The 15,869-nt window shown below is 44.0% G+C and overlaps 2 protein-coding genes across 19 annotated transcripts in view; one reads left to right on the top strand and one right to left on the bottom strand.

Moving 5' to 3' along the window:
* The window catches only part of HVCN1 (hydrogen voltage gated channel 1), a 37,329-nt gene extending 29,685 nt beyond the window's left edge, over positions 1 to 7,644 (top strand). For 8 of the 13 annotated variants that reach the window (XM_021074359.1, XM_021074355.1, XM_021074356.1 and 5 more), the window contains 2 exons: positions 857 to 1,088; positions 5,287 to 7,644. In XM_021074359.1, the coding sequence (XP_020930018.1) occupies positions 857 to 1,088; positions 5,287 to 5,687 (633 nt within the window). In that variant the 3' untranslated portion in view covers positions 5,688 to 7,644. The remainder of the gene's footprint in view (positions 1 to 856; positions 1,089 to 5,286) is intronic. The other 5 variants (XM_021074362.1, XM_013982868.2, XM_001929463.5 and 2 more) reach the window with 1 other exon arrangement.
* TCTN1 (tectonic family member 1) overlaps positions 4,279 to 15,869 on the bottom strand; it is a 56,207-nt gene continuing 44,616 nt past the window's right edge. For 4 of the 6 annotated variants that reach the window (XM_021074349.1, XM_001929436.6, XM_021074350.1 and 1 more), the window contains 8 exons: positions 13,842 to 13,976; positions 12,712 to 12,837; positions 11,978 to 12,063; positions 11,309 to 11,449; positions 9,807 to 9,969; positions 7,694 to 7,819; positions 7,102 to 7,246; positions 4,279 to 6,207 (listed from right to left, as the gene is read on the bottom strand). In XM_021074349.1, the coding sequence (XP_020930008.1) occupies positions 7,103 to 7,246; positions 7,694 to 7,819; positions 9,807 to 9,969; positions 11,309 to 11,449; positions 11,978 to 12,063; positions 12,712 to 12,837; positions 13,842 to 13,976 (921 nt within the window). In that variant the 3' untranslated portion in view covers positions 4,279 to 6,207; position 7,102. Of the gene's footprint in view, positions 7,247 to 7,693; positions 7,820 to 9,806; positions 9,970 to 11,308; positions 11,450 to 11,977; positions 12,064 to 12,711; positions 12,838 to 13,841; positions 13,977 to 15,869 lie in introns of all 6 variants that reach the window. The other 2 variants (XM_013982866.2, XM_021074348.1) reach the window with 2 other exon arrangements.

The following is a 15,869-nucleotide window of genomic DNA, read 5'->3' as shown; positions in this document are numbered from 1 at the left end:
AGGCTAGGGGTCAAATCAGAGCTGCAGGTGCTGGCCTACACCACAGCCACAGCAACTTGGGATCCCAGCCATGTCTGCAACCTACACCACAGCTCATGGCAACGGTGGATCTTTTAAACCACTGAGTGAGGCCAGGGATCAAACCCATATCCTCATGGATACTAGTTGGGTTTGCTAAGCTGAGCCATAATGGGAACTCCTGCTGTGTCCTCTTGACACGACACCATGGCTCTTGGGCATTTCCTTACTTTCTGGCCTAAGATGATGTCCCAGCTCACTTTCTATTTACCCTGCCCCAGAATGGAAATGGTTCCTTTAGCGGAGATCAGTACTTACAAGGCAAGATCTGGGAACTCTCTTCACTTACCATCTACCTTGTTGATCATTTCCAGTCAGTACATACAGATCAGCCTTCTTAGTCTTTTGAACCTCTGCATAGTGAAGGTACCATAATGCCTTTAACAAGTGACCTGATCTAATGCACATTTCTATCATTCCACAAACAACATAGAAAGTCTTTGCTTCTGCAAACGATGCTGTCGTAAACATCTTGTTACTGTGCACTTGTGAGCTTAGCTGTAGGATAAACTCCCAGCAGTGGAACTGCTGGGCCAAAGGGCATGGTGGATGTTTTCAATTCTGCCATTGTCCCGTTCCCCTTCAAAGAGCAATGTCTGTGCTGTTCCCAGCCTGAGAACGGCACCTGGTGCCGACAGGAAGTCAGGACTGGTGAAATCAAAGGATTCTCCCTCTGGGGAATGGACAGGTGCACTCAAGCCCAGCTTGTCTGTGTGACTGGCCCCAGCCTGTGACCAGTCTGGAATCTACTCTCATTGTGTCTCCTTTTCGCCTTTAGGTATTTCACTACATGAGCGTGGCCATCTTGACCTTTTTTATGATGGAGATTTTCTTTAAAATATTTGTCTTCCGCTTCGAGTTCTTTCACCACAAGTTTGAGATCCTGGATGCCATTGTGGTGGTGGTTTCCTTCATTCTTGATGTTGTCCTCCTGTTCCGGGAGCATGAGTTTGAGGCACTGGGGCTGCTGATTCTGCTCCGGCTGTGGCGGGTGGCCCGGATCATCAACGGTAAGTTCTCTGTGCTCCTGGGCCTTGGTGGGGATGGGACAGGGGCTGGAGCCTGGGCATGGGCACTGTGGCCCCGTCCTCCTCCTGAGAGTCAACAGAAACATGAAACATGATGTGTTCTGATTTGGCATCCCACTGCCACTGGCTGCAAACTGACACGAGGACATGCCTTTCTCCTTTTGGCTTTATTTTAAACTCCTGATCAGTTCTTCCCAGCGTGGTTCCCCGAGTGCCTTGTTTTTAACTGGGTGTTTCCTGAGGAGCCTCTACCAAAACCTGTTCTTTGGGAGGGGCGCCACCTGAGAGCAGAGCAAGGAAGCTGGGAAATGCTGCATTGTGAGATTCTGCCCCCTTTAAGAAAGTCTCAGCACGAGTTAGCATGGTGAAGGCTTTGAGAACTCTGTTTTTCAAGATGACCAATTTGACACTTTCTAGAGAAATAACACCTATTAATATGCCAGAGATCTAGCTCTGGCCAACACAATCGTGGAAATGTGGCTTTCAGGTTGAATCCTTATTGGTAGAGGGAGCCTCCATTTCAGAAAAGCTGTTTGTGCTGTCATTTTACATGGACCCAGTGACTAGGTTAGTTGTTCAGCTGCTAGTGAACTAGTCAGAATTGCTCGCATGCCTGTCCGTGGACCTGCTGAATCAGAATTACCCTCAGCACTTTAAGTGGAGAGTCTAGTGTGGAGCCCAGATAGGGTGTCGGGTTTTGTGTTTTTTTTAATTTTTTAAAAATTAGAGTTGATTTACAATATTCTGTCAATTTCTGCTGTACAGCAACGTGACCTAGTTACATATATATTCTTTTTCTCACATTATCCTCCATCATGTTCCATCACGAGTCATTGGATAGAGTTCCCTGTGCTACACAGTAGGATCTCATTGCTTATCCACTGCAAATGCAATAGTTTGCCTCTACCAACCCCACACTCCCAGTCCATCCCACTCCCTCCCCCTTTCCCTTTGGCCATCACAAGTCTGTTCTCAATGTCCATGAGTTTGTTTCTTTTCTGTAGATAGGTTCATTTGTGCCATATATTAGATTCCAGATATGTGATATCATATGGCATTTGTCTTTTCTGACATTCTTTACTTACTATGAGACTCTCTAGTTCCATCCATGTTGCTACAAATGGCATTAATTTGTTTTTTTTCATGGCTGGGTAGTATTCCATTGTGTATACGTACATCTTCTTAATCCATTCATCTGTCTGTGGACCTTTAGATTGTTTCCATGTCTTGGTTATTGTGAATACTGCTGCAGTCAACACTGCTTGTATATTTTCCAATAAAAGTTTTGTCCAGATATATGCCCAGGAGTGAGACTGCTGGATCATATGGTAGTTCTATATTTAGTTTTCTGAGGAACCTCCATACTGTTTTCCATCGTGGTTGTACCAATTTACATTCCCACCAAAAGTGTAAGAGGATTCCCTTTTCTCCACACCCTCTCCAGCATTTGTTATTTGTAGACTTAATGTTAGCCATTCTGATCAGTGTGAGGTGGTACCTCATTGTAGTTTTTTTTTTAATGAATTTTATTTTTTCCATTATAGTTACAGTGTTCTGTCAATGTTCTGTACAGCAAAGTAACCCAGTCACACATACATATATACATTCTTTTTCTCACATTATCCTCCATCATGCTCTATCTTAAGTGACTAGATATATCCCCTGTGCTATACAGCAGGATCTCATTGCTTATCCATTCCAAAGGCAATAGTTTGCATCTATTAACCCCAGATCCCCAGTCCATCCCACTCCCTCCCCCGTCCCCTTGGCAACTACAAGTCTGTTCTCCAAGTCCATGAGTTTCTTTTCTGTGGAAAGGTTTGTTTGTGCTGTATATTAGATTCCAGATATAAGTGCTATCACATGGTATTTATCTTTCCCTTTCTGGCTTACTTCACTTAGTATGAGAGTCTCTAGTTTCATCCATGTTGCTACAAATAGCATGATTTTGTTCTTTTTTATGGCTGAGTAGTATTCCGTTGTGTATATGTACCACATCTTCTTAATCCATTCATCTGTCAATGGACATTTGGGTTGTTCCCGTGTCTTGGCTATTGTGAATAGTGCTGCAATGAACATGTGGGTGCATGTGTCTTTTTCAAGGAAAATTTTGTCCGAATATATGCCCTGGAGGGGGATTGCTGGGTCATATGGTAGTTCTGTATTTAGTTTTCTAAGGTACCTCCATACTGTTTTCCATGGTGGTTGTACCAATTTACATTCCCACTAACAGTGTAGGAGGGTTCCCTTTTCCCTACACCCTCTCCAGCATTTGTTATTTGTAGACTTATTAGTGATGGCCATTCTGACTGGTGTGAGGTGGTTTCTCATAGTAGTTTTGATTTTGCATTTCTCTAATAATCACTGATGTTGAGCATGTGCTTGTTGGCCATCTGTATATCTTCTTTGGAGAAACGTCTATTCAGATCTTTTGCGCATTTTTCAATTGGCTTGTTTTTTTTGCTGTTGAGCTGTGTACGTTGTGTATTTTAGAGATTAAGCCCTTGTCAGTTGCATCATTTGAAACTATTTTCTCCCATTCCATAGTCTGTCTTTTTGGTTTTTTTTATGGTTTCCTTTGCTGTGCAAAAGCTTGTCAGTTTGATAAGTTCCCATTGGTTTATTTTTGCTTTTATTTCTGTTGCCTTGAGAGACTGACCTAAGAAAACATTTGTAAGGTTGATGTCAGAGAATGTTTTGCCTATTCATTATAGTTTTGATTTGCATTTCTCTAATAATTAGTGATGTTGAGCATTTTTTCATGTGCCTGTTAGCCATCCATATGTCTTCTTTGGAGAAATGTCTTCTCAGGTCTTCTACTTTTTCAATTGGGTTTTTTGTTTTGTTTTGCTTTTTTTGCTATTGAGTTGTTTGGGGGTGTTGGTTTTAAAGCAGCCCCGGGTGGCTTGGGTGGCCAGCAGCTTGGAGAAGCCCTAGACTAGGGCCCAAAATGACAGGCCATGGGTTGTTGTTAGGAGACTGGGTGCTGCCTGTTGGAGGCAGGCCCACCCTTGCCAGCTCCTTCCTTTGGGGTCATGGTGGGTCCTGTCACCTCCTGTGCTCTGCGCCCAGGTGCTGTGGCACCACCCACCAGCCAGCAAATGCAGGGGCCCTGTTAGCAGCTCTGTGCGGGCAGGAGGGCTTTGGGCACCAGACAGTTAAGATCCAGGGATGAAAACAAAGATTATTAAGAACGTTTATTTGGGTTCTGTCAAAGGAAATGACGGAAGCTTTTCATATAATACTGAAGATGCTTATGCTGATATTTTTTCATTGATTGAACAGAAAAACACTCTGTGCAAAGGTCATGTGCGGCACATATACCATAACGGATTATAAATGATTCACGAACCAGTTACTATCCAGTACTCTCACATCACACTGTTGTGAGATTTGCTTTTGCAGATGAAACCAGAAGTCTTAGACTTGTTCATCTTGTCTCAGTGGTGACAAGGCACAGGAGGACTGGCTAATGCCCAGTATTACATTGCTATCAAACTTAGTAGTATGACTGAAAAAGCAATGTGAGGCTAAACTGGACTCAGTGAGAAACCCAGGAACACCGTGGACTAAGGACCATTGCCCCAAGCCTCGTGGGCACCACATGTGTGGGTGACAGTCCAGACTCAGTCCTTCACACTCGGCAAGGGGCAGAGCAGCACCACCGCAGCTGTCTTTTGAAGCAAGGCCCCCCTGTGGTGTGGGCATATGGAGCCATCAGCTGAGGCTGATGACACCCTCCCCTAGACTGGCCAAGATTCGGGTCTTCACCTGACAGCTGAACTGGTCACAGCTCTGGAGGCAGAAAGTTGGGAAAGTAACATTCCCAACCCCAAGCTTGATGTTTCCAGGCTTGTACATAGTGCCTTTGGAGCAACTGCTGCCAAGCAGCCATAATGTCGTGAACAAGCTCCATATTAAGGAGCTTAACACTCTTCTGGTCAGTGATTATTTTTAAGGATTTCTCACACTGTGCAAGCCCAAGAAGTATGTCACAGCTGGGTACCAAGTAGCTCAGAAACAAAAAATCTGACCCTCAGTTTTGATGCCTTTAAGCCATGACTGTTTTACTTGTCACCACTCTTCCCTACTGGGTACATTTATAAGGAATACAGGGTTTTTTTTCCAAATGGTTAAATGAGAAACCAGTATCACAAAGACCCTTGCAATTATTTTTCAGGGATCATCATCTCGGTTAAGACACGTTCAGAACGGCAGCTGTTAAGGTTAAAACAGATAAATATACAACTGGCCACCAAGATCCAGCACCTTGAATTCAGCTGCTCTGAGAAGGTAAGAATATGGTTGGGAAAATGCCCTCTGTCTGCCCAGAGGGTTCCCTCCCTCCAGCTGGGTGCTCCTCCCTGTCAGGCCTGTGCTCATACGGGGCCCTTAGTCCTGAGCCCCCTTCCCTGGGTCACATCTTCCTGGTTCTTTCAGACTCAGCTCCCTCCCTGCAGCTGCGCCAGGCACCCTCCTTCAGGTATCTGTCCTGGCCTGGGCCCGCTGATTGATTCCACAAGGAGCATGGCGTTCATTCAGCTCTGTGTCCCTGGGTTGTGCCTGGGGCTCACTGCATGACTGCCACGTGCCAGGTGAGGCTCAGAAGGTAAATCCAGTTATTTGTCTGCTTTTGTAATAACAGGAACAAGAAATTGAAAGACTTAACAAGCTATTGAAACAGCATGGACTTCTTGGTGAGGTGAACTAGATGCTATCTGCTCCACCCTGAAGGGAAGACCCTGCCTTACCGGCTTGTGACGCTTGTGACAAGAAGGATAGCTCCCCCTCCTGGGGCTGTGTCGGGAGAGGTTTGCTTTGACGGCCTTGCCTCACTGTCGCCAGCTCGGATTCTGGGGACACGGACTTTCAGAAGGCTCTGTGTCTTCCTGGGCGTGACTGAGAATGTCCATCCCCCATCCCACCCCACACTCTAACAAATGTATCATAAAACTATACTTTTCTCATGTCCAGCACTTTCCTCTTGCTTGAAAATGAACAAAGCTGGACAGTTACCAGCAGTATATAATCTCATCAAGTGTACAGTTGTCTCATGTCACATGTATGTTGAGGAACCAGTGCATCCTTTCATATGGGGACTCTGAAAGACAAAGAAGAAACAAGGAAGCTACTTTAGCTGCCCAAACATTCTAGAAGAGTCTTTTCTATTTCCAAGCTGTTCTGATCTAAACAGCTTATCGCAAGTTCCCCCCAGGAGCTGTTCTCCCCTGCCCCCTCTCTGCATCCTCCAGCTCTTAGCTGGTTCCACCTAGTTCTGCCACCTGACAACATTTTTCTCAATTACTGTACAATTAATGTACAAAATAAACTCTCTCCTTCCCTTGGGCCCTCCTACTATATTCTTTCCAGCTTCAACTGCTTGGAACCACTCTGTGGCATCCCATTCCAGCCCACCAGCTGGAGAGCAGGCTGGCTCCAGTGCCTAGTACAGAAATGGCAATTAGACCAAGATGCCACTGTAATTAACATGACATTTGGAGGAAGATCCCCTCGTGAGACCTTGTACTCTGTTTGCACGATTTTATACAATAATTTGCTATTTTTGTACTCATTTCAACAGGACCTGAAAAGATAGAAAACCTGAACTAAAAAACAATGAATATTTTTTAAATAACTCACATTAAAGCAGGGGATGAATAAACTGGATAAACCCTCAATGCCTGCGCTACTTCAAGGTCTGATTACTTCGCTGTCTTCCCAAGGTTGCAACTTGGTCTCCACAAGTGACCTATGTGTTGAGAGCACTGGTAATGACCAAGACCAGATGGGGGCCCCTTTTAAGTTAAACCAAGTAAAATGAAATTGCCAACAGGAGAAAAGAAAGGAGGGGAGTGAGTGGCGAGGGGAAGTGTGTTGGTTTGGGGGCAACCTCAAGGGTTTTAAGTATAATAAAGTGGAGTGTCTCTGAGGGACGCTGGGTCCCCACATGCTCGAGTCTACAGGCGTGGTGTAGTTTCCTTGTTTAATGACTTACGTCAAACAAACGGGAAGAAGAAATTAAAGGGCAGCCTGGCGTTGATGGTTGGCCGAGCTCTGAAGCCTGCCTCTGCAGGTGCAGATACATCCACAAAAGTAACCGCAGTAGAAATAAGAATTGTCCTTTCATTTCCTAAGTGGGTCTGTAATAAAAAGTCAGAGTGATGCAAGCCCTGCCTTCCAGCGTGTTACCAGGATAACAAAGGTGGGACAGCTCTCATTCCCTTCCTCACCCAACTGCTGTCGGTTCATGAATCTGGTAGCCACGCAGAGGGCTCATCAGCCATTAACTCAGAGGAGACAGCTGTCATTCAGGTTGTCCTAACACATCAATATCATTCACAGCTCAATTTTCATGAGAATTGTAAATTTCAAATCTAAACAAGAATGCTAATGTGACTAAAACCACTGTGTTCAGTGGAATTTTTTTCCTCTAAAAGATAATGACTGCTAAGCTGTTTTAACAATTCAGATTGTTTAAATTTTAATTATTCTTTTTTTTTTTTTTTACAAAATAATAAATTTCATCTATCACAACTGAGTTTTGTCTGGACTCATGTCTTAACCCATACCTTTAAAGTTAGGCCTACCTCAGAAAAAGAAGATGAAATTAGATTTGCAGTTACATTGACTATTTTAGCCTGTGGGTTCAATAAGGATCCATATTTAGTCCACTTCACTTCTATAGCCAAAGCCACTGGGAGCTGGCAAGAATCCTGCAAAACAAAATGCCATTAATCAACGTATTATACAACCTCAAGTCAAACTTAATCTGCAGTTCAGAGTTTTAATTATAAAATGTTTCACATATTACAAAATGTTCTGAACAAGAGAATGAATAGACTCTAGAAGTTCAGATAAAAACAGCTTAGAGAAAGCACATATTTTAAAGTACTCAATGCTCCACCTAAAGCATAATTTTTCCATCCCTTCCTATTTCTAAAGAGGCCAGCATTTACCTGGGAGTTGTGGTAACTCTAATAGCTAAATGTGGAACCTCCAGGGCTTTAGGAGCTCTAACCTCACCTACCTGTTTACATCCACCACAGAGATACCTTAGAGGAGAAACTGGCAACAGGGGAGGGAGTGGGAAGTAGTATTATTATCAGAGAGAAATAAAACCTGACTGCATACCATGTTAAAATGCACTTAGAGAAAATTTAAGGGCTTTCTTCTCATTTATCTGATTTCACCAGTTGGCAATGAAGATGTTACATCAGGGTAAACAGACAGTGTCTTAAGTTGTCAAAGACATTAACTCTCCATCTGAACCGAGAGCACTGGCGCCACAGTGGCGCTACCCAAGTGCAGGCTGGACACTAGGAGCCAGGCCTGAGGCCTCTGCCCTAGGACCTTTGTTTGGTCTGCCCCATGGGGAAAATTGGCAAGTGGGCCTTCCAGACCTCTTTCTTGCCTTTAGTTTCTTCAGTTGGTAAACGTGATAATGTTGAAGCCGTACAGTGGGAGATGGAATTCCACTGTAGTGTTCTACTTCTGTGTAGGTAAGAAAGTTTCCCACAGTAAAAAGTTTTTAAAGATACATCTCTTTAGGGCATGAGAAGCTAGCAGGCCTGCTAAATTTGGTGCCTGCCAAAGAGGCACGGGTGAGATTCCTTGGCTTAGAACTGCCTTTGAAGAAATCTACAGGCTGAAAAATCCTTGAGAATATTATTAGGAGGAGATGCAGCTGATACGGACTGAGTCTAGCAGATACTCTCATGCCGCTCCACCCGGAAGGCTGGTACGGAACCTGCTCCCGGCCCTCTGAGCTCCCTGGACCAGCACAGACCTGGGCAGTGCTTATGTCCATCCTGCTGCCTCTCTCCGCCAACTCTGTCTTCCCTTCTGAGGGGGAGGTCATAATTGGATGTCTGAACCCATCTCTGAGAAGCCCCAAGCAGCCTGCCTGGTTCAATGGGGCAACAGAGCTGAGCCAAGACTCAGCAGCTGAACAGCAGGGACTGAGTAATCACAGGTCTCCGCTGGGCACCGGGTGGGGAGGGCGGGATCAGAGCTAGCGAGCTAGTCTTCACCCCCTTTATCCCCGAGCTATAAATACACCAAGCAGATAATGAGAGGCCTGAAGCAACTGTGACAAGCAAAAGCTGGGCAATTAAAGGATAAGATGGAGAGCACGCCTCCAGTGACGGCGGCCCACACTCTGACTGCTGAGACAAAAGAAAAAGGTGGGCAGAAGAACCACATGTGATCCGGAACCTATTTGTAGGATGTCAACTTCCATTAAACTCCTTCAGGAACTTTAGAATTGAAAGCACTCACATGTGGACTGCTTTTATAAACCAGGGAACAATGGATGGGACAGCTATGTGGATGGGGGAGTCTTGCTGAGACAATCCTGACACAGCTATCATATCACGATGTCTAAAGGAGGCCTCGTATAACGCCAACCAGGAACAGGATGGCGACTGGTCGCGGTTCCCATGTATAGACTAACCTCTAGGCACCATGAACATCACGTCATTTAACCCTCAACAAGCCCATGGGGTTGGTACCAGAGCTATCAGGTGAGGAAACAGGCTCAAACCCATCCAGCTGCTGGCCAAAGGCAACAGTGGGGCAAAATCAGGACTCAGGATCCAGGTCCATCTGACAACATTGTCCAGGCTCCTATCCAGAGCACCCCCACAACAATAGGTGCCCCCTACCCACCGGCATGTGGCCTTCCAACTTCTCCCCTTTTACCTTCACATGGGATGTCTGGGTGATGAAGTGGATGGGCACCCAGTCCAGCACATCCTGGGCCTGGGAATTTCCAAATGGGGCCACGTAATCTGGGAAGCCCTGACCCTTCAGCAGGCTCTTCACCTTCTGGGCTGCCAGCCGACATGTGATAGTTTTGGTCAGCCTTTTGGGAAGGAAAACAAGGTCAATTGAATGAGGTGATTGTTCGTTCATACCTGCAGTTTTTCTTTTTTAATTAATGTCAGTGATGAATACTGGTCTAACCAAAATAAGGATGTCGATATCCTGGGGAGATATAAGGATGGGAAGCAGTGTGTGGTGGGATAGGGATCAAAGGAGAAAGAGCCAAATCTTCACCCTCCACAGTGGGAACTCAATAAATAAGTAGAATAAAGTAGATAAACAACAAAGACCTACTGTAGGGCACAGAGAACTACAGTCACTAGTTTGATTTTTTTTTTTTTTTTTTTTTTTTTTCTTTTTAAGGCCACACACTTGGCATATGGAAGTTCCCAGGCTAGGGTTCAAATCAGAGGGACAGCTGACAGCCAAACAGCCACAGCAATACCAGATCCCAAGCCACATCTGCAACCCACATCACAGCTCATGGCAACACCAGATCCTTAAGCTACTGAGAGAGGCCAGGGATCAAATCCGCATCCTCATGGATACCAGTCGGGTTCTTAACCCTCTGAGCCACAACAGAAACTCCGATTCAGTATTTTGTAATACCCATAATGGAAAAAAAATCTGAAAGAGAATAGATATGTATGTGTGTGTGTGTATATACACACATACACACACAAGTTCACACACACACACACACATATGGATAACTGAATCATTTTTCTGTGCACCTGGAACATTGTAGATCAATTTACGTTAATAAAAAATTAAAATAAGTTATAAAACAAAAAATCAAGAAGTAGTCTCATATGTAGGCTAAAGATTTGGGGGTAAATTTTCAAAAAATCAGCTATAACAGTTGAAAGGGACTGCCTCTGGGATGGGGAAAATGAGGGTAAGAACTGCTATCTTTAGAACATGCCATCCAGAGCTGTTTGACATTTTACATTATGTTTGAAAATAAAAAAACAAATTACAAACAGAGATCACATTCAGGCTTCTTCTCATTAGGTTAGCTGTGCTGAGTATATTAAAATTCAGAAGTATAGGAAGGACTTCAGGGAAAGTATTTTTCTATGAATTCAAGTGCAAGGCCACCTTAGAAACAAAACATACAAAGCTTTGAGATTTTCACTCTGTCTTATTTGCTAAGCAAAACGGTTGTAACAATTTTCCTTTGAATCATGACAAATGGTTTATGGCTATGAGAATTAAAATAAGAAAACCAAAAACTACATCATTATAAGTTATTGTTACTGTTGCGACCATCCACTAATAATAATGCTAATGACCTTGGCAGCTGATGCAGAGATTTGACTAAAATGGGGAAAGGTAGAAATGCTTTCTTTTCTGTTCAACACGAGTTAGTCTCTTACCTGAGTTTACAGCCAGATTGCATGTTGTAACCAAATAATACTGGGGTCCGGATTCCCTCTATTGCTAAGCAGTCTTGCTCAGTTGTGCTACGAAGGATAGTAAATTGTCCGTATCTATTTGTGGTCTGAATAATCCCAGACTTTCATAGAAAGTTAAGGGAGTTGCCTGGTACTGACAGAGCTGACTCAGGAGATGGTGTCACACATGTAATGTGAGGCCTGTGAGACCCAAATTACCCCGCTGGAATTTTGACAGTTATTTCCCAGGAGAAGGCAAAAAAAAAAAAAAAAAAAAAAAAGTTATTTTCCTTGATTAGGAGATCCTCAAAGAAAAATTCTCAAACTGGTCCTTCAAAATTAATTCCAAATTTTCAAAATCACTCAATTTGAGTCTCTGTTTAAGTGTAAAATTAAATACATCTAAATATCTGTCAAATTTCCTGTCTTAAGATTTTCATTGTAAGACAGTTCTTGGGCCGCACTGATTCAACCTGTGAGGCCCCACACTGCCCTGCTTGCTGTGCAGACTCACCACCCACCAGAGCCACCTAGAGCATGTCTGGCCGAGACTGGTCTCTCCCATCCTCAGGAACCTCAGCAGTAAAGAAAAGTGTGGCCCACACACGTGGACAAGGAAATCAAGCTCCTCTACAGAACCAAAAAGGATATCCCTTCCGAGGCTGAAATCCAGCAGCTAGCGGGAGCCCCAAACCATAACCGGGGTTTCCACTGAGAGGAACTGGCTTTGTATTTTGCTGAAAGACAGTGCAGAAATGCCCCCAAGTAATTCTCATGTTAATAAGGAAATGGCAGAGGGGAAAATGAAATGGTTTTCATAATAAAATCTGGGATAACCAACCAATAAAAGAATTTCTCCCCCTACTCAGAACTATAAATATATCTGCTGGGTGTAGGAGTATAGCATGCTGTAAAAGAACAAGCTCATACGGAAGAGAATCTTATTCCCAAATGGAAAAGATACAAGGACTCTGGCTTGATTTCATTATAAGCTCCACATGCTACACACAACCCTTTATTCTGTACAAACAGATGTGGTGATACTTTTTTTTTTTTTTTAAAGGGCCACACACACGGAATATGGAGGTTGCCAGGCTAGGGGTCGAAATGAGGCTATAGCTGCCTGCCTACACCACAGCCACAGCCACGCCAGATCCAAGCCATGTCTGCAACCTACACCACAGCTCACAGCAATGCCGGATCCTTAACCCACTGAGCAAGGCCAGGGGTCGAACCTGCATCCTCATGGATACCAGTCAGATTAATTTCCACTGAGCCATGGAATTCCAGATGTGTTAATACTTCTAATTGAAGATTCTTTTCACTAAATCATGATTTCTTTATACTTGGCCATTACACACTTGTGCAAAATTCATCAAATTTACCTGAATAAAATAAATGTCAAACTTTTGCTGGAGTGGAACCATTGCACTGCTAACTGCTCCCAGAAGGAGAGAGAGATCAGCTTTTATTATTTCACCTGCATCTGTATATGTGAGGCTGTACTTTACCTAAAAAACAAAATGACACTTCAAATACACCTGTTCCCAATACATTTATATTGCTATATTAATGACTAAAATAAAACATATATATTTGCCTCCTATATATATATTTCTCCATGTGTTAAAGCTTTTCTTTTCCTGTCCAATTGAGTCATGGGAGGTGATACCCCAGCATCATCCTCAGCTGACAGACAGGGTCATTTGAGGCTCTGTGTACTCAATCACATAAGTTCCAAATTAGCTGGTCTGAGCAAAAGGTAATCAGCCTGTCTCTGCAGATAAATGTGTTAAAACAACAGCTCCAATTTGACCCCTATCCTGGGAAGTTCCATGTGCTGCAGGTAGGGCCCTAAAAGGACAAAAAAAAAAAAGTGTTGTTAGAACAGCAGCAAGAACAAATTTTGATGTATTCCCTTTTTTTCTTTTCTTTTTTTTTTTTTATGCCATGCCTGAAACATGTGGAAGTTCCAGAGCCAGGAATCAAACCTACACCACAGCAGTGACCTGAACCGCTGCAATGACAATGCCATATCCTTAACCCACTAAGCCACCAAGGAACTCCCTGGTTTTTGTTTTGTTTTGTTTTGTTTACGGCTGCACCTGCAGCATACTGAAGTTCCCGGGGCCGGGGTCACCAGATCTTATCCGCATCTCCAAGTTATACTGCAACTTGCAGATCCTTAGCCCACTGAGCAAGGTCATGGATTGAACCCACATCCTCAGAGAGACAATGTTGGGTCCTTAACCCATTAAGCCACAATGGGAACTTCCCCCTGATATATTCTTACAGGTCACTAGGTATCTGGAGAAAAATCACACATGATTATTTCACAGCCAGAGAAGTGTCCTCTGGTGAGACAGGATATAGGCAAGCAGGAAGCTGGGACAAGCAATACCTTCGGATGGGCCAGAGCCCCCTGTGGAGAGTGTCCAGTTACTATCCCTTAGGACCATGCAGGCTTGAGTTGGCCACAAATAGTGAACTTTTTGAAGCCAAATTGGGTTCCTACCTTGAGAACAATGTTAATGCAGATTTTATTGTGTCCAGCTTCCACATGTCTTGGCTTCAATAAGTCAATGCCTTCCAGCCGGGTTAGTGTTTTATTTAGAGACTGAATGACAATGGACTGAACAGTGATAGGGACCTGCAAAGTAAAGAAGTCTTGGATTACTAAAGACATACCACAACAGAGGTGAATGGATTAGAAATAACAAAAAACTTGAAACACACTTTCATGGATATACTGCCAAGCAGGAAAAAGCATGCACAGAACAATGTGCATACCAGAATTCCATATTTGCAAATATGGTATATATGAAAATACACATATACATTCACACAGAAAGTATCTGAGGATGTAACCTAAATGCTAAAAATGATTATGTCCAAAAATACGTTCACACAAAAACTTGAACACAAGTGTTCACAGCAGTATTCATGATCACCCCAAACTGAAAATGACCCAAATGTCCATCAACTGATAATAGATAAACAGAATATAGTCTATCTACACAATATAATATTATTCATCCATAAAAAGGAATGAAGCTACAGCACAGATGATTCCTGAGAACAATGTGCGAGCCCACATATTATAGGATTCCATTTATAGGAAATGTCCATAACAGGCAAATCCACAGAGACAGACCCTTCTCTGCTGGGGGAAAAGGTTCAGGGAGAATGAAGAGTGACTGCTAATGAGCAGAGGGTTTCTTTGGAGAGTGATGGAAATATTCTGGGATTAACTGGGTGATGGGAATGTTCTGGAATGTGCGATGAGTGCACAACCTGGTGAATATACCAAAACCCACTGAATTGCACACTTTTTTTTTTTTTTTTTTGGTCTTTTTGCCATTTCTTGTGCCGCTCCTGTGGCATATGGAGGTTCCCAGGCTAGGGGTCTAATCAGAGCTGTAGCCACCAGCCTATGCCAGAGCCACAGCAACGCGGGATCCGAGCCACGTCTGCAACCTACACCACAGCTCTCAGCAACGCAGGATCGTTAACCCACTGAGCAAGGCCAGGGACCGAACCCGCAACCTCATGGTTCCTAGTCGGATTCGTTAACCACTGTGCCACGACGGGAACTCCTGAATTGCACACTTTAAACATAAGTTTTATGATGTGTGAATTCCTATCACACCATCAAATGCATAATAAACTTTCACATGCAAACCACAGCTCCTGATAAATGCACTCACTCTGGGAGTTCCCGTCGTGGCTCAGTGGTTAACGAATCCAACTAAGAACCATGAGGTTGTGGGTTCTATCCCTGACCTTGCTCAGTGGGTTATGGATCCGGCGTTGCCGTGAGCTGTGGTATAGGTCTCAGAAACAGCTCGGCAAAAAAAAAAAAAAAAAAAGAAAAAAAGGAGTTCCCGTCATGGCACAGTGGTTAATGAATCCGACTAGGAACCATGAGGTTGCGGGTTCGGTCCCTGCCCTTGCTCAGTGGGTTAACGATCCGGCGTTACTGTGGGCTGTGGTGTAGGTTGCAGACACGGCTCGGATCCCGAGTTGCTGTGGCTCTGGCGTAGGCTGGTGGCTACAGCTCTGATTAGACCCCTAGCCTGGGAACCTCCACATGCTGCGGGAGCGGCCCAAGAAATAGCAAAAAGACAAAAAAAAATGCACTCACTCTATACACACACGTACGCATTCTCCACACAGTGCCAGGGTCCATCCCCTCAACCCTATCAACCCCTCTGACCCAATTTATACACAACTTCTACATGCACTCTTACACACACACACACACACACACACACACAGGGCTGTGGGACATGGGTAAGAAAAGCAGAGACAGATAAATCGCTGAAGCACAATGAGGAAGCCCTGGTCAGACCAATGCTATTAAAGGACATTTTTCACTCATGGCAGAGTGACAAGGCACCAAGCAATCCTATAAATGGCTCAAACCTTTAGATTCTTGGGCTGCTTCATATCGTGAGACAAACTGGACGTTTGCTCTAAATGTCTGCTCTTAGAAACCACTGTTTAGGGAGGAATCTAACTTGTATCGAGTTGTTTACATTGC

This window comes from Sus scrofa, chromosome 14 (genome assembly GCF_000003025.6).
Source record: "Sus scrofa isolate TJ Tabasco breed Duroc chromosome 14, Sscrofa11.1, whole genome shotgun sequence".
In the NCBI taxonomy this organism is placed as follows: Eukaryota; Metazoa; Chordata; class Mammalia; order Artiodactyla; family Suidae; genus Sus; species Sus scrofa.
This window is presented reverse-complemented; position numbering and strand designations above follow the sequence as displayed.